General features: G+C 40.4%; 1 protein-coding gene and 1 long non-coding RNA gene across 3 annotated transcripts in view; one reads left to right on the forward strand and one right to left on the reverse strand.

Moving 5' to 3' along the window:
• The window catches only part of LOC134161255 (uncharacterized), a 105,146-nt gene extending 102,331 nt beyond the window's left edge, over positions 1-2,815 (reverse strand). For both annotated transcript variants that reach the window (XR_009963906.1, XR_009963907.1), the window contains exon 1: positions 2,639-2,815. This is a non-coding gene — a long non-coding RNA (uncharacterized LOC134161255). The remainder of the gene's footprint in view (positions 1-2,638) is intronic.
• Positions 2,816-2,891: 76 nt separating this feature from the next.
• The window catches only part of PTPN1 (protein tyrosine phosphatase non-receptor type 1), a 42,371-nt gene continuing 26,775 nt past the window's right edge, over positions 2,892-18,487 (forward strand). Inside the window, exon 1 of the mRNA XM_062613923.1 lies at positions 2,892-3,108. Within this exon, the coding sequence (XP_062469907.1) occupies positions 2,941-3,108 (168 nt within the window). The 5' untranslated portion in view covers positions 2,892-2,940. The remainder of the gene's footprint in view (positions 3,109-18,487) is intronic.

The raw sequence follows: 18,487 nt of genomic DNA on the forward strand, positions 1-18,487 counted from the left end.
GAATTAAAAATAATAGAATTAGTTTCATTGTTCTGCTACTGTTATTTTTTAAACTTGAGGTCAGCCTGTTTCACATCGTTCTGTGGGTAGCTGGAGCCTTGTGTATATTAGAGCCAAATAAAAATTACTACAAACCCCTACAACTGTTACAAAGTAAAAGGTAGGGTGGTCTTCCGTTCAGCAGGAGGACTCCAGAATGCCCACCTTCAGAATGCACTTGATGGTTCCATGAAGTGGCATATGTGCCCTTTACGTTGCTGCAGCATCACAGGATGCCAAAGAGATGAAGCTTATTATTTGACATAAACTAGAATCTAACTGCAAACTGTTTCTGAAATAGAAGTCACAATGTGTATCACTGCTGCAAATTGCTTCTTACCTCTTTTCTACAGGCATAAATAGCAAACACTTATAACACAGTCTATCCCCTCCAAAATCTGCAATTTTTTAATAAAAGTCATTGATTGAACCAGAACAAGACATTTTAAAATGTTACTGGTCACACACATTGCAACTGTGATAGACATAAATCTATGAAGAATGTAAGGCACACTAGCAAGTTTTATAGTCTCTTACTTTCTGGGTTACTCTGTGAAATCTTCAGCTGAATATCATTTTTTTCAGGGCAATATACCAGTTTTTGTCACTCAAGGCAATTATTTCTGTGACAACAGTACACACTTAGCAGAATATATTGCTGATGAATCACTGACTGAAGAACTTGCACAGATTTTATTTATTACATCCATTCAGGTGACATAAGCACAAATGAATGTACGCTATCTTCCCTTATAAAATGCTTATGCACTGCAGTAATTCAGTTGCATTTAGCTGCAGCATCACAAGCCCTGACCTCTTCTAGGTAGGATCAGGTTTATGTCTGCATGAAAAATGGCCATCCACAGGAACTGCACTTTGGTGACATTATAAAGATTCATCTCTCAGTATGGTACCACTGAAACACAGCAAGACTCTCCACGTATGCTCATAACTCATGACCCTGAATAACAGGGAAAGGGGAAAGCAGCAAAGTTGTTAAACTTGTTATGCCCCCAGGTCCAGTAGGTTAAAAATTCACCACCTGGACTCAAGATAAAGATCCTGTGTCAGAACAGCCAGACTGCAAGAGAAGATGTAGTCCCCCATCTTTTAGTGACACAGAAGCAAGTCTCAACAGGTGGAAGCCCTTTAATTCATGGGGCTAACATTGCATCTTCCTAGTTCCAAAAATCAAGAGAAATCCCATGCAGTAAAAAAGGCAAGAAAATAATCTTTTTAATACCATCTGCTAATGCCTCTATGCAACACAGCAGCTGACTAATGTTTCATTGTTTACCTAGATTAAGACTTTCATCCTATAAAGATGCTTTCACAGCTTGCCTTTGCTGTGGGTGCTACTATTAACCCTTTCCCAAAATTCTGGCCCCCTCAGCTCACATCTCTTAACTAGTCCTCTCCTCAGAGAGCATCCATTTGCACTTATATAGCAAGTCTGGATCTGGGTGGCTGAACAGTGAAAGGGAGCCTCTTCCAAAGACTGTGCAGTAGAATTATTAGCAAAAGAAGGGAAAAGCTTCCTCCAGCAGGAACAATGAAGTGGTGTGAAGGCTGCAGTTAAGCTATGAAATACTTTTGTCTTTATCAACATCGATACATCTTGCCTGGTGACAACTCTACCATTCTGTCTTCAATCCATGCTGAACTTAGGGTATTTATAACCAAATTCACTCCTGAAAAATGTTGATCCTACAAATCCACTCTCACAAACCCTATTTTGGGTCAGCATTCGTGTTGCAGAGACACCAGGTATGCCAAGCCTGCACCAGCCCTCAGGAACAGTATACTCTAAAAGCCTGAGAAGTAATCTAACAAACAGAAGCTGGCTGATATCAGGAGTGAAAATTCTTGCTTTGGAAAGGAAGCACAGTCTAGCATTATACATGGGATAACTATGTCCGTATGTTTGGAATGTCTGGTCTTGAAACTCAGGAAGAAAGACCTTGACTCTCTGAGATTTGTAGGCTACACCTTCCTTTGGAAATGAATGGCCTAATGAAAAGGGTGGAGTAGAATGACACGTTTACCTCCAGGGATAGGACTGCATGTAGCACCTTGCTAGTATAGGCCATTTCAGAGTAAGAATCCAAGAGCCGAGGACAGATCATCCAACTCCCTTTGGAGCTTGTCACATCACACATTCCTTTAAGTCAAAGGGTATGGGACAACTGGCAGAAACACATTTCACTCTGCGGGCTGTGTAACAGTGAAAAATGAACTCTCCATGTTCCGACTACAGGCAGGATGCCTTCCCCATCCATGAAGTGGACCACACGCGTACACACAAGCACCCTGCGCTGCCGGGACAGGCACCTGCTGCCAGCCCACCCTTCACAGCCTTTCCTCTGCAACCAAATGGCCTCATGAGAAGTTTGACAAGTTTCTAACCCTCTTGCTGCAGACAAAGAGCTTGAAAATATGAGTTCGGGCCCTTCCTCACGGCTCAGGAACCAGAGGACCAGCCTGGAGCCCAGGAGCTACACCCAACGGCGCCGCCAAACCCCGTTACCGAGCACTAAGCCGGGGCTCCCCGCTGCCACCTCCAACCTGCAACCCCTCAGCCCTGCCGGGGCCGCCCTACCTGTCAGTGCGGCCCCGGGCGGGTCGGCGGGGAGGGTGCGGAGGGGAGGAGGCGGCGGCCGCGCCCGCCCCGTTTCCCGCCGAGCAGGTCCGGGCCGGACCCCACCTCAGGGGGCGTTTAACGGGGGGAACCTACAGCCCCCACACAGAGCGCTCGCGCCCGCCGCGACCGTTACAGACCGTTGGCGCCGCGCGCCCCCGCGCCCACCGCCCCACGCTCAGACCCCGCTGCTCTCGGGCCGCCCCGGACGTCGCGTCGCCGGGGCGGGTGCGTAGTTCCGGCGGGGAGAAGGGAGGGGTGACATGCAGAGCGGGCAGCCGCGGCCTCGGGAGCAGCTGGAGCCGGAGCTGCCGGAGCAGCAGGCGGGAGCGGCGCGGGGGGGACAGGCCTGGCGCGGCGCCCCCACCATGGAGATCGAGAAGGAGTTCCACCGGCTCGACCAGGCCGGCAGCTGGGCCGCCATCTACCAGGTGAGGGGCAGCCCCCCGGTCCCGGTGCTGAGGGGGGAGCGCTCCTTCCCTCACCCTCCCTCTGCTGCCGCCTGGTCCTGCCCCCCTCCCATCCCCGCGCCGTTGTGCCGAGGTCCCTCAGCCTCCCCTCTCCCTGGTCGGGGCTTTCCCGTCCCCAGTTCCCTCCCGCCGGGCGCTGAGGGGGCAGCGGGAGGCCCCGCTCGGTGCCCCCGCGCCGCGGAGCCCCTCTCACCTCTTTCCCCGTGGGCGGGGAGCGCCGGGCGGCTCCCCCCCGGCGGCGCTGCGGGTGGACGGGCACCCCGCGGGCAGCGCGCTCCGCTTGGCAGCGGGCGGGGACCTCCCGTACCGCGACGGGGCTGCCCGGGGGCACGGGCGAGCCGGGGTTGTCTCTGCGGGACCCCTCAGCCCCGCTCTTTTTCTCGCTCCGGATTCCGTTTGGAGCTAAGCATGGACAGGAATTCGCAGTAACCGTTTAAAGTTGCCCGTTTCCTAACGCTAAGGGAATAAGTCTTAGTATCCTGTTTGTCGTCTTTCATTTCTGTTAGCAGTGATGGGCAGCATTGCATGCACCTAGGTTTTCAGTCACTTTAATAATAGCCGGAAGCCAGCTTGTTGGTGTTACTTGTACAGTTACCTGGTACTGGTTTTTATTATTTCGTTTACTGCATTTAGAGCTTTTTGGTGACGTTTTGAAAAACGTGTGTGGCAAACATGAACACTTGTAAGAATATTTGTTCGTTGGATCCACCTTCACACACATGATAAATGAAGGCTTTTCCCTTTAAAAAGTTCCTTGCACATTTATCCAGAATGAAGTTTAAAAGGAGATGAAGCGCATGAATGGGTGGGCGGGTGTGTTCAGTCAGACCAGGCAGTATTACTGTAAAATCCATTTGAATGTTTAAACTGCTATATTGCGTAAACTAATTAGTTTTAAGTTCATATTTGCAACATAGAGGTTAGGCTTTGCTTCCCTTTCGCTATGGATTTCTCTGGCAATACACATTTAAGAGAAGGAGTGGACTTTTCTAAAAGTGAAATAGATGAACTCCAGTTTCAGAATCACGGCAGGCAAGCTTTAAATGTAGTAATTTGCAAGATGAACACTTCTAGTTGTTTGGCTATTAGAGAATAAGCATAAAGTCTTGAGCATGCTTTTCAGAAGGTCATTTTTTTGTTAGAGTATTTAATTTCCTGCGGAGTTTCAGGGCTTGCTAACTGTATCAGTTGAAAGTCATGTGCATATATGACGTTATGTTTTTGCTAAACCATTCTTGATGATTTGGTATGTTGCAGGCTTAGTGCTCAGGAAATGATTTTGAGTAATATATCTCTGTCATGGAGGTGGTGTATTTCTGTGGGTGCAATTTAATTACAGAAGTGAAACGTATAAAGAGAACGAGGGACTGTGGAATATTTTCAATGCAGGATCAGCATTCAGTGATATTTTTGTCCCACTATCTTTGAATGATGTGACTCAGTAGCCGGCTCAGACTGTGGCACAGCATGAGGTTTGATTGAGGACTAAAACTCAACTCAAAAATTAAAGTGTTTCTTTGATTTGCATCCAACTATTGACAAGCAGAAGAGGTGGAGCTTTTTTTTTTAAAGATTGATCAGTGTATGCATTGATGTCATGTAACTCCTCAACAGCATCTTTTAAATATCAGATGTTGAAAATGACATTTTGCAGATCGTGTACATCTGGAAGAACGACGTACTTCGCTATAATCCGTGCTTTTGATTTCTGGGCTGTGACATTAGCAATGCAGTTGTCCTAAAAATACCAATCCTTTTAGGTATTTTTAGGCCTGAAGAATGGAGTAAGTAGAATAATGTATGTTGTTGGTGCAGAAAAAAGTCATCTTCCAAGTTAACTGTACCACGGGCTTCTTGTATCTGGGTGTTATGATTGTAACTGCTAAAATTCAGAAATGTTCACCAGCATTCCATGTGAAACATAATGCAATTTACTAACAGGCGCCTCCTCTTGTTTCTTGGCTAAATCTATAATCTAGAGATACAGAACTGCACAGCATCTAGGGGAGGAATAACGAATGCTACAGGGAGGGGAAGCTGATCAGAAGGATGGCTACATGGGTGCCATGTGACTTTGAAGGATTAAAATTGTCCAGGCTTCTTTTTTTCTGGACAAGGGAAAGCTGTGTTCAGCTATGAGAATAGTACAGTTGTGCAAGAATAACATTTGGATTATTTTCTTAAACCTTAAATAATCACAGGACAGAGACAAAAGCATTTCAAAATGAAGACCTTGTGTAGGTGATTTTGTGACAATCATGTCTTGGGCACTGCACGTGTAGTGCAACTGTTCGCTGCCACAGGGTGAACACTGTTGAAACGCTCCATGTTTTGTTGGTTTTTGTTTTTTTAAATACCTAGTGCTGTTCCTTCCTTTCATCTAGATTTAATTGCTACAAGAACTACGAGATCCTGTTGAGGGTGTTCAGAGACCCAGTAGATAGAAAGGACTGGTCTGGTTCTGTCCATGGCTTTTGTTGTAGAGAAACATGCTTAGAAGATAACTGGTAAAATAAGACCTGATCTTAGCATACGAACAAACTTAAAGGAAAATGGACAGCAGATTATATGTGAGCTTTGCAGTGTGATAACCAAGGTGAAGGTATGCAATAGAAAACAAATGCTTAAGGGTAAGTGAATAATAGCACCCTGCATAAATATAATTAGAGGTATCAATAGGAATGAAAAACATTCACTCTGGAGATGTGACAACAAAGAAGCAATAGCCCAGAGCTAAGAGAAGCACAGTTTAGGCTTGCTTTTAGAGCAGGGGAGAAAAAGATACCGATACTTGTCCAGAATGTCAAAGCAACAATGGATTTTCATTTGCTACAGTGACTGCAATATCAGATTTTCATGGTAATTTTGTATGCAGAAGGTTTTCAGAATTTTAGGAGGTATTTTAGTTTCTAACTTCTTATACAGGGTGATAGAATGAGATACCTTAAAAACACAACCCTCAAATACAGGTAGAGTTGCTTCTTGTGTTTATATAAGCTGGTTATGTTGACTTTAGTATGTTGGCCAGTGATATAACTTTGATGTGCTTATCAGTAACAGTAAAGATACCTCTGAATTATTCTCTGATCTACCATTCAACTGGAATCCCATACAACATAGATGGAGGCAGAGCTGACTCTTGGTTTTACAGAAACATCTATGGGGACAGCTCATGCAGAGAAGGTAGCAAATTAAACTGCACTGTTCTCTAATTGTTTTTTTTAGTCAGTAGAACACAAAATAAGAACAAACTGGATGTAGTCTAGATTTTCAAATATGTTTGGAGGCGAGTGTACTGAAAACAGAACTAACTGTACTGCTGCCTGTACTCTGGAAAGTTGAAGTGCAGTTACAGTTTGGTTTGAGGCCTGCAAGAGACACGCAGCTGTTCTCAGTTTCTTTATTATTCTAATATTAATGTGAGTTACTTTATTTTCCTCCAACCTCTCTAAGCTAAACTAAAATACTACAAATTATGAAAGTTAATAGGCTTTACCTACATTATGGAAGATAAAAATCTATCGTGGATGTTTCAGACATCTCTGTTGAGAGAAAAGGCATGGAAAGGGTTTTTTTCAATGTATTCACTGTCTCTGGAAAAATATTTGTAGAATATGTATATAGATTTTAATGATTAAAGTAAACTGTGAATTGGTTGACCCCGTAGACCGGGTAGTTGTGTGGTTGTGTTGTGTATTTAAAGTAAATGAACAGGAAGTTCTACTGTGTTTTCAGTTTATAAGCTTCAGTGAGAGTTAAGGCTTTGCACTGCTGCAGTCTCTAAGCATTTGGGTTACTCTTTTGCTCTGGTGCTAAAAAAGTTTAAACTTCTTTGCAGCAGATAAATTGTGGCATGAGCATGACTTATTATAAATGCATCTTTGTACTTTATTCTGCCAGTTCTTGCTACTTGAAAATGCAGGTCTCTGCATGCAAGCCTCACCACTTCTTAATTCATGCTATGTTGATTCATTCGAGGCTTAGCTTAATTGGCTCTGGTTATGGAAAGCTAGTTTAGAACTGACAGTTGCAAGGAGTCTCTTTTTTTGACTTCAGTACAGCTAAAGATACTCCATGTTTTCCAGTGCTATGCAGCCCCTGAATCTTGATACAAATGTGGGAGAGGCTCCAGTGATGGAGTAGCTTAGTCTCTGTGGCTTGCAAAGCCAGTAACTGTGACAAAATCAGACTTTGCCTTCATTTGCAAGTGATGGTATGTTCTGTGATATTGAGAATGTTTCAGGGCACTCAGCTGCATTGGTTAGTTAGGCTGCTAACTTTTTCAGATCAAGACCAATTGTGTCTACTGATGGCAAATGCAAGATTGAGCAAGTTCCATTATATAGAGCTTTAGAGCTGCTTAGTTTTACTTGGTTTTCAGAGTTTAAAATCTAAGTACTTGAATCCAGATCTTCTGTGATAGCATTGCTGTAAATAGAACATTGAAAAGTAGAGCCTCTTATGGCTTACTGTTAAGGTGATAGAATTTGCTAAAAATGTAGAAATTGTACAATGTGCAGACAGTACTACACCTGATTCTGAGCACCTTCGGGAGGTTTTTATGGCCTTGGTGTGTTCTTTCACACGTTACTTATTCCTCTTTCTGTCTGCTGTAAGGGTACATATATAGAAGGAAACTGACAGTTAAGGAGAATGCAGTGTTGGCCATAAGCCAAACGATGTTAAATTCAAATAGAAATAGCCCTTGTAAGTAGAGAATAAAATGTGGTAGTGGCAGACCAGGTATTTTGGAAACTAAAATAACTTTCTATATATTGGGGATAGGTTTGAATTAACAGTTAACAAAACATTAAAATTAAATCTTTTCTTGTAATACTTGCTTTGCAAATGGGCTTTCTCCAAGGGTTCTCTATAGCTGAGGCTTTCTAAACTATGGTTTACACATAAATATTACTGCTGCTTGTAAAGGTATCAGTTCTCAGGTTTTAGGTCAGTGTCATTAGCGTGCCATAATAATCTCTTTGGATTGTGAATTTAGCCCCATTAAATATCTGAGGATATCAATTCTTTGAAATTCAGAATTTGTGTATTCTTTTAATTAAAAGAAGTTGGAGGAAGAGAGTTTGCAAACAAAGAAGTGAAAACCCATCTATAAAAAAGGGTAAAAGCTTCAAGTATCAAGCATCCCTTGTACTCCAGTGAATGTGAGAATTGGGTGGGTTGTTTGAGCCGCCAGATAATGCCACTGAATTGATTTTCCAGTAGGCAAATAAACTTTTTTTTTCTTTACTGGCCCCATATGCAAAGTGAGATTTGTGTTCAGTAAAGTGTTAGCTTTTTTTTTTAAACACAAAATTACACCTTTTGTGACACAAGAAGGGAAGGAACAAAAACCGTGTAGAGAGTATCAGTATCTGTTATGCATAATATATTAAGTAGTTTTCTAGTAGGTTTCGGAGATTCTGTGTTTGGGGTGTTTTTTAAGTACCTGCAAATTAAGTTAGTGCTGTGTGACAAAAAGGTCTGCTGCTTTGGGCAGTTCAACATCAGAGGAGGATTTTATCCTGTGGTTGTAGGCTGTCTTGCAGCCCTGTTCACCTCTTTTAAAACAGAGGCTGTTGCCCAGAAGTAGAAGGGATAAGTTCCTGGCATGGAGCAAAAGCTCTTCAAACTGTGAGTTGAGTAGGAGGCTTATTAACAACAAATTGATTAGTACTTGAATATTGTACCATAAACCTACCAAATTAACAACCAAAACCCAAACCCTTTAGCTGGAATGGTTAGTTAAAATGTTCTTGGGTGTAGGATTTCATATTAAAGTTTACGTAAATCTGCTTATTTTTGTAACTGATTTGGAAAGAGGTTCATATAAACTGAGATACAGGACAAACATTAGAGAGTTGCCAAAGATTTTGTATCATTTTCAGTGCTGCTGTGAGGTGCGTCAGTGTTCCTGCATTGTACAGAATGACATGAATTGAAAACTTTGTTATTGTCAACATAGTAGACTAGAACAATAAGACTGGACCATTTGTATCTGCACCAAAGTGTGCACAGCATTGCTGTCAGGAGAGCAGCCATAGTGAACAATGTCTGCAGTTTATCCTTAAAGAACCAAGTTATGAAAATGTAGAAGCAGATTCTCTGCAATGTTCATAATTAATAAAACAAACTTGATCTGATCTGGAAGCTTTGATGTTTACAGCACTTACCATTGAGATTTATTTTTTTAGTCATTGGTCAACTTGTTTCATGTTGATTTGCACAAGAAACATTTTTTTGTTTATCTTTCTGGTGCCAGTAGACATGCCCTTGCTGGTTTGGCTGGGAGAGGCACTGTGATACAGCATCAGAATACCTTTGTGTGTTCACTTTGTAGATACTGTGGTGCAAACGCCAATTCATTTTCTACCAAACCCTGTGAATTTAGATGTGCTTTTTCTCTCGCCCACACGGAATGCAGCTAAGATTCAACAGCTTGCCTGTCATTATACTAAGAAAAAGTGATAAAAGTGATTCTTGGAAATTCATGTGATTCTGCTAATAGTGATAGCTGATCTACTTTCAAATTGGGTTTGTGCTTTCTGCAGTTAAGAAAAAAGGTTCATAGAACAGCAGTGAAAAATCTGATGTCCTTGTTGGGAAGGAGAATGAGCTGGTGTAATAGGAAGCCTTTGGAAATGTTTCCCTTTTTATTTTTTTTATTTCTAATTCTTTTATTTCTAAGTTCTTTTTTCCATATGCTTTCACCTTGCACAATACTTTCGCCTAGAATATGAACCGATAAACACATTATATCTGTAAGTTACTGGTTTTGCATTCATAACTAGTGGAGTAACAAGTTGGTAAAGGGCATCTACTTGTGGAAGCAACATGCAGACAGCTTAGTTGAGAGATCTGTGTTTTCAACCAGTGTAGCTAGAGGTTTTATGTTTTTCAGCTACAAATATCTATCATCAGCACCAATTCAAGATGTAATTCCTCCTGAATTGTGTGGGTTTATGGGGTTTTGTTTGTTTGTTTTTCCTGGTGGCTTTTGTTCTTGACATACACTTTCTTGCCGTCTCCTACCTGTTCTTGTTGGCATGATAGATTATACTATACTTTCAAGAGAATTATTTTGCACTGATTTGTTTCACAAAATTCTTCACTGATACTGAACGCATAGTTTATTTAGTTGCTGTTTTGTTATCCTCTGGAATGGAAAAATATTCCTAGGTGGGCATATCTTCCATGGAAGAAAACAGAGGAAAAAAAACCTTTCTGCTGAATCCATCATTAATCTTATACTGGATTTCCTTAAGTAGCATACTGATAGCTACATTAAGGCCAGTTTCCTTTGTTAGGGACTGGAACTAGATTTCTAGTGTGTATATAGGATGTCTTGTTTCGTTCTGTGTTAGGATCCAGGACATTAAATAGTTTCAGAGTTGTTGCAGCTCCTGGTTGTTGTGGATGCTTTGGGAAGATGTGGTTTAAGAGATAAAAAGACACCTTCAGCACTGAGGGTGAAGAGATCAAGACGAGGAGGATTTACTTGTCTCGCCAGCTGTTAGATAGTTGAATCAGATTTGAATTGCGTGGTGCAGTCTTTTTCCTGTACTTAGAAGAAGGTTAAAACAGTTTCTACATCAGTAGAAACACAAGATAAAGCAACAGCAAAGCAACATTTGCATTCCGTCAGTATATGCAATTACAGAAAAACTTCCATGCTGTTCCAGTGGCAAGTGTGGAGCTACCCAGATCTTGCTGCAGGCAGACAGCTCACTATACTTTGTTTTGTACTAAAATAATCACTTGTTAAAAATGCTACTCAATAGTAGTATTTTGAACATAAAGTGGCTGTTCTATTTGTGATCTTTCAGGTGCTTATTCTTGTATCTCAAGTTCCCAGAATTTTATGCTTCTGTGAAGTGCATGATTCATCTAGTACTTGATGCTGTAAGCCCTTCTACAAAAGACACTCTGTTTCTCAGATTCTTTATATTTATTTGGAACAAGTGCTGTACACATAAAGAGGAATGTTCTCATAACCTTCTTCCCTGGTGCACATTTGACTGAGAATTGCTTGTTTATATAATTTCTAATCCCACAGTAACAGGTTACAGCAGCGTAAACAGTGTGACCTTTTAATGTGATCACAGGAAGCAAATGTGAAGTCTATTTTAAAAATGCATCTTCAACTAAGGAAGAGTATACTTCCTTTCTCTGTCAGGAAGAATAACCCGTACTGGTTTAGAAGATGGTGATTCCATTATACTGTGTAGGGCCTATTTTTTTCCACTGTCTCTGTACAGTCTTTGTAGCTGCTTGAAGTAGGACCAAACTGCTGGATCACTGTGTAGACTGTACATCCTTGTTTTGTGTTGCGCAGGCGTAAGTGACTGAAGATGGGGGCTACTGGAAAAAGCAGAACTCTGACACAATCAGGAGGTTTTAGTAAGAGGAACTTCTTTTAAAAAGAAGGAGAGGGTGGGTCATTGGAGCACGAAACTGCCAAGTGCGACATGGTTTGTTAAACAGCCAAAATACGTATACACATATTATAGAAATCTTCTGAATATTTCCAGAAATAGAAGAAAAAAATCTCATAAAGTTTTAACAGAAAAGGATGGAGAAGTAGACAAGTGGAAGTGGATGTTTTTGTTTACTCCCTTGACATTTTAATTACATTGGAAAGTAACATTGTTACTCGTTTCTTAAACTTGTGACAATGGCAGTTACTAACTGCAATGTGTAGTATGACATCAACAAGAGTCTTGTTTCAACTTGTACCATGTTTTCATTCCCAGTACTAGCATCTTCTCAGAATTGGCCTGAAGTGTTACGTGACCAGAGCAGGTCTGCCCTTGTACTGTTTCAAAACTAGTATATTAAATACATGAAGGACAATGTGTGTTGTGACCCAACAAACCCATTCTTTTTATCCTTGCGTATTACAACATTAGCTGTGGTTGAATTGGTAGTGTACTAAAAAAGTGCAGTATTGAGTTGGGTTAGTTGGTTGATTTGCCAGTGAGAAATATTACGTAGATGGTTCATTAATAATTTCCTTTAGATAGCAATTACTTTCAGTTCTTCTACGATTATCACTCTGATAACTGAGTAACTGTGATAACCTATTAACAGACAGATAAACTATGAGAAAGCATGTGGCAGTCTGGCTCTGGCTGGTGGAGGCAGAAGCAGGTGGAGAGCATGGGTGGTTTCAGCTGGGGGAAGGAGAAGATGTAAGCGACCTGAGGTCCAAAGCCCAGAGGCAGTTAGCTGCCTGCTTAGGGGGCAGGCTCAGGAATAGGGCTGGTTTTGGGGTGTACTTCCAGGTTCTGGAGTTTATTTGTTGTGGGTCTGTCAGACTCAGCTTGTTTTCAGTAATGGTGAAAGATTGGAATAGGGGGTTGAAAATATGTAAAATCTTTACAGCTGCTAAGTTACTGGGTTTATTAGCTGACATTAGTGGAGAGGTCTAATCTTACAAGTCTTTTTAAAGCTTGTCAAGAAGCAGGCAGAGAAAAGCTTCATGGAAACTATTGATTTATGTCTTATGTGTCATTGATTTCTTGTTTATAATTGTCATGGTTTAAGCATAAATAATTTGCATAAAACTTACCATTCAGAACCTCTGCTAGGAGCCAAGTGCACTATGCTTGGCTTTACTTGATTGCCTTATGTAGCCTAGTGTACAGGCCACTTTTCTGTGACTGACTGACAGCAGGAAATTCCCTATTTGATGTGTGTCTGCGAAGTTCTCTACCACATGGAGTGAGGTTTTCTGTTATGTGCTTATTATCCGTTAAGAGTAGCTAAATAAGTTGATATAGCTACCTATTTAGGAACAAACACAGACATTTCTTCTTTTCATGTAATTATGTCTACAACTTTAGGATTTTCTTGTGCTAAAGTCTTTGCTAGCAGTCTGTTCCATATAAAACTGTCTCTCTACAGGCAAAAATCCACCTTAGAGTACTTAGAGAAAAATAATCCAGTCTTCTAGTAAAAATATTTTGCCATCAGTACTGTTCATGTAAGAGGAAGCACTTGTGCGTGTTTCTAATGTTGATAACCTTTATTTGTAGATCAGGGCTGAGAAGCCTGCAGTGTAATGGTCTTTTCAGGGCCAGGGGAATGGAAGGGGATGTGATAGGGGTGAAGGGTTTTTTTTAAAGATGTTTGGAAGTTACTGTAGTTTATACTCACCTCCTAGTTTCAGCTGTGTCTGGCTGCAAATGAGGGTTTTGAGATAGCCACCAAATTGTAAAGCATGTTTAGTGGAGACTGATAACCGGCTTCGGCTGGCAGGAAGCGGAACATGAAGAGCGTCTAGTGGAGCTGTGGGGTGTTAGGTACAGCACTCTGTCTGAGCTGGGAAAGAGGAGTTTAAGAAGTACTAGGAGTCATGCATTTCCAGAGGGGATGCTGGCCTTACAGAGGTAGAAGTTGTGAGCATTACTTGGTTTTGGTAAATCAGTTGGTGTTCTCAGGATGAATTATTTTAAACTAGCAGTACTAGTAGATGCATAAAGTGGCAAAACTGTTTATCTCATCTGATCTCTGCAACTTACTTTCACTCACAAATCTATTTCATTAGCATGGAGAGGATTAAATAGTCCTTTGAAGGCCTAGCTTGTCAAGTTCTGCAGTCTTTTTCATGTACTGGAATGCAGGGTGCCAATCTGTCCTGTGTGAGGATGTCTGAAAGCTTATCTTGATTATGTGATGTGACTGTTCAACGCTGACATTTGTTTTTTAAACTCTCGAACTGCTTTCAGATGGGGAGAAGATGGCCTGCACAGCTGGAGCTGAAAGCTCTCTTTCACTGCAGCGACAGTTGAAACAGTCTCTAGAACAGGGTTGGTTCTGTCAGTGTCTTAAAGTATTGCTTTGCAACGTGGAGAAATAATAAAATACAGAATAAGTTTTAGCATTTCATGTATGGCTGCTTTGGGGTTAAGGGAGGAGTTGTATCTTTCCACAGGGAGTTCTTAGCCTTGCTGGCTATAGGCAGATTTTCTTACATACTGTCTTTTCTGAAGACATACTCATATTCACCTTTCCTGTGTGAGAACTAAATGCTAACATGCACTAGAAACTATGTTTATGATAAGTAAAATGCAGGATCGATATTCACTGTAAGAATTAATATGCATTATTATTTGTGCGTAAAGGGCAACAAAGTGCTCAGAAACCTACCTCGGATCTAAGCAGCTTAACCTCTCTGAACGTCAGTTCAGTGAATGTTACATCTCTGTCAGCATTCAAGGGTTAAGTTTCTCTTTCCAAAGAAAGTATTGACTTTTCTGTGTGCCACTTCTTCTGTTAACCCTAGGTGTAGAGCAAAGGTGCCCAGGCATTCTGTCCTGGAGCCATGGGAGGGTTGGACAGTGTGTCCTGTCCCCGTCATCAAACAACATGCTTGCGTGTTTGTAACGTGGCCTTTTCCGCCAGTACATGACCTGAGAGTCATATAGTTGGGTAAACAAGTGTGTAAGCTTGTGTTTGTGGGGACAGGGGAAATGGCGTCAGTGTTTAACTTGTCCCCAAAACTGTACTTGGTCCATAGATTTTGAGCTGATCATCTTAGGTGTAGAAAGCTCTAAGCTTTATTATTGAACTAGCTTAGCTTGGATTGGTTTCTTAAACACATATTAGTCATGTGAGAAAACAGAAGTATCCAAATTCTGCTTTATCTAACATCTGTTTTCAGCAGTACTGTTTGTTCTCAGCAGGTTTTTGTGTGCACTGCAGTAGCTTGGCAACCTGTAGGTTGCACCATTCAGTGAATTCAGTATGCTTTTACTCATCACTAAAATTTTCCTTCCCAAATTTGAATATTATAAATACAGTGATGTGGGCATCTGTAATTATAACAGCAGCAGCCATGTTAAACAGATCCCAATTGAAACAAGCTGTTCATGCGAATTTGTAGTAGTTTCTTCAGATTTCAGTCCAAAAGTCTTTCTTGAAATCAGTGTAAAAAAGGATAATTGCAGCTTCTCTCTGGGAATGGTAGCTAAGCAGTTAGAGCTACACGAAGTTCCACAAACCAGAATGGCAGTATGCTGAAAAACTTAACTGCTAAAAGTAGGACTATTTCCTGGTCCTGTTGTAGGAGCAAAGCTCGAGTTTGGCCTTTCCCTGCACGCAGAGGCATGAACATGGTTTGTGCAATCCTGTTAATTGTACATGCTCTTTAAGCTTGAATCTCATTATGTTAAAAATGGTAAAAAGCTTTGGTAATAGTGTAATGAGTATGCTTTGGCAGAACGAGTCTGTAGTTTCATTGCCTGCATTCTTACTAATAGCCAACAGAGTGAAGCATTCTTATGCCATAGGTCAGAACTTCCTGGGGTTTGTATTATAGTCCAGTTTGTAGGGAAAAAAACAGAATGCAGGAGGGAAATCTTCTTACATTATGGAGCTGATACCTGTTGTAACATATGGTTCATCATTTTGAATGAACAGTTTCTTGATACTAAATAAATCTAATAATCCCCCTCACGTTTTTGACTTAAAAATGGCATCTCAAGAAAGGCAGTAAAACAGTGTGGTACAAACATCTTCAAGGAAATGAAGTTTACCAGTAAATAAGATGTAGATATCTTTTTTTAGTAGGTAATGCAAAGTTCACAACTTCCTATTCAACAATTCCTGCCACTTCCTTTCTTCTGTGTTTTAGTACTTCCTCTACTTACAAGCTCACAACTTGGAGAATTTTGATGAAATTAGTAGAAAGTGGGAAACACGGCTGTTTCCTGTCCCATCCTGATGTGGTCTGAATATGTGCCACATTGTACTCATGATATGACTTCATTCCCTTAACATTTGCAAATATATTAGAAAGTCTTATTTATCTTTTAGAATATTGAGGTACCCAAAGTGAATCAAATCATTAATGAAGAATGACACCCATTAGCCATGAGAGAAGAAAACCCTTCTTTAAACTCTGGTTGTAGTTGCTCAGTGTTTCGAGGTAGTGAACCAAGCTTACTTGTATTAAAACTGAGTTCTTTTTCATATGAAACATTTACTGGTATTGCTTTGCTTGCTTTTTTAAAGGTTTAACAGGTTTTTATGTTACAGTAGTTATTTGTAGTTGTCTCTAGAAAGCATATTTAAAAATGTGCTTTCACCAGTAGAAATATAATTCAAGAAATTCTCTCACCTTTCCTGTTTATAAAAATATTGATGCTATAACTAACATAATACATATAAACCAAAACCATGATGCCTTAAATATGACTTATTTTGTGAATGCCAGTTTCAAACACACTTTGATAATGCACGTTGCTCCTCATCTGTCATTCTCTGTCACTGCTCTAGCTGTTTCTGCAGAGTAAGAATCTGGTACATATAGAGCCACTTATGTTTTGATTTTTAACTGACTGTTAGCTCGTATGCAAGTATGTTCAGCATTGGCTTTGCCGCTACTCCTGCCATGTAAGTTCAATGACATTTAGACTGTTGGTGGGACAGTCAATGTCTTGAGAGCCTCACCTATGTAATGTATTCATAGGATGACGTAGCAGAAACTTGGGCTGTGTGGCCAAAATCTAGTATTAAATGTAGTTTGGCTAAAAAAAAATACCTTTGATTTCTAATGCATTTCTTCCTTCATCTGAACAAAAATGGCTTCAACCTCCAGGTCGCTACTTCTAAAACACAGAGGCTTACAAAATAAACTTCATGGCATTTCTGGTGTGCTGTGTTTGAGGTGTGTATTCAAGTCTACATGTTTCATTCTTTTGCTGCTGAACAGATACATGAGCTACATGAAAACTTTTGTGCACTGATTACTGGGAGTAAAGTACAGAAATCTTTAAGCAAGGAATACATGTTCATAAGCAAGCGGCTATGAACTGGACCTTTACTTTTCCTTTCAATACAGGCTCTTAATGTTCCACATAGAAAGGAGATTGCCTGTACCTTAGCAAGTAAGAATATATGCCTTTATAAATGAAACATTACAGAAAAAAATAGTGGTAAGTCTCTAAAATCACAGAATCATAGAATAGTTAGGGTTGGAAAGGACCTTAAGATCATAGAGTTCCAACCCCCCTGTCATGGGCAGGGACACCTCACACTAAAAGTCTGAATAATCTGTTGCTGTTGCATGTGATCTGGTAACAGTATTGTGCTGTAAAGGCTAATTTAGTAGGTGTCTGAGAGGGAAATAACCTTTAGAACTCCTATAATATGCAAACTAATTAGAGGTTACAGTGAACACAGCTGTTTCTGCCAAGCTGACTAAGCTAGGAATTTAAATTACTATTTTTAACCAGCTTATAATGTCTCTAGTTCTCAATGGTACCCATGTTATTACTTTTTAAAATTATATTAATGTGCATGTCATATAACAAACTAGGTACAGTAAATGTTGTTAGTGCAACCAGTCCGTTACTTTTGAAATTGAGCGATCGGTGTGAATATATGTACGCAACAGAACACTATGTGGCATCTGGGCTTTGTTACACTAAACATATATACTAAAGTCATGTCTATGGCTTGTATGAATTCAAACTGAAAGCTTCCTCAGAGGAAGAGGCATGAGCCCTGGAATGAAGTAATTGTTGTTTTCTCTAAGCTGTTTACATATATTTGGTCTAGTATGTGTATTCCTCCTTTCTTACCCTCCAAGAAAGTTGCCCTTCTCCATTATATAGGAATTTTTCCATGCTGTTGTTTGCATTCAAAATGCTTTTTTCTTTTGATCTTTGAGAGATGATCATTGTACAGACCCTGTAAAAATTACTACAAATTCTGTCCTGAAATCTAGAAGTCATTGCCGATAACTGTACCATGAAATAACTGCACTAATAACCACTTGGAAAACAGTGCTGGTGGAGCTCATTTTGTGCAAAGTGTTAACAGTTCTAAGAGGTATTGTCAAGAATAACTTCAAAATTCTGAACTGGTTTCTTTTTTCTAATAAGCTTTAGTTGCTACATTCTGCAGAGATTACTGGAAGAGCAGAAGCGTTCCTCAAAACCTGGGTGTACTGAGCAGACATATTTCATGCATAAATTTGTTGCTTTTACAAAAAAAAAAATTGGTCTAATTTTAACATAACATATGGCAAGCTGGTGTCTAAATCTGCTTTAACAGACTGTACTTTCTAAACGCATATAGAACTAGTTTAACTTGAGATAAAAATTATTTTAATTCCTATTTGCTTCTGTTAACACCAATAGCTTGCTTACTCTAGTCTCTAAATTACAGTAGCTAAGATCTGAGTTTAGTTTTAGTCAGTTGGGTGTAGAAAATGATTCTTGCAAATTAATCCTGTTTTCATAAAATCCTCTTTTTGCTTCTGTCTTTCATGATGGGAAGAGACTTTAAGACCAACTGAAATCAAGAAAATAAAAACTAGGCAAACTTCAAA

Source organism: Pezoporus occidentalis, unplaced genomic scaffold, assembly GCF_034315485.1.
Source record: "Pezoporus occidentalis ecotype Australia unplaced genomic scaffold, CSIRO_AGI_Poc_V1 ctg171, whole genome shotgun sequence".
In the NCBI taxonomy this organism is placed as follows: domain Eukaryota; kingdom Metazoa; phylum Chordata; class Aves; order Psittaciformes; family Psittacidae; genus Pezoporus; species Pezoporus occidentalis.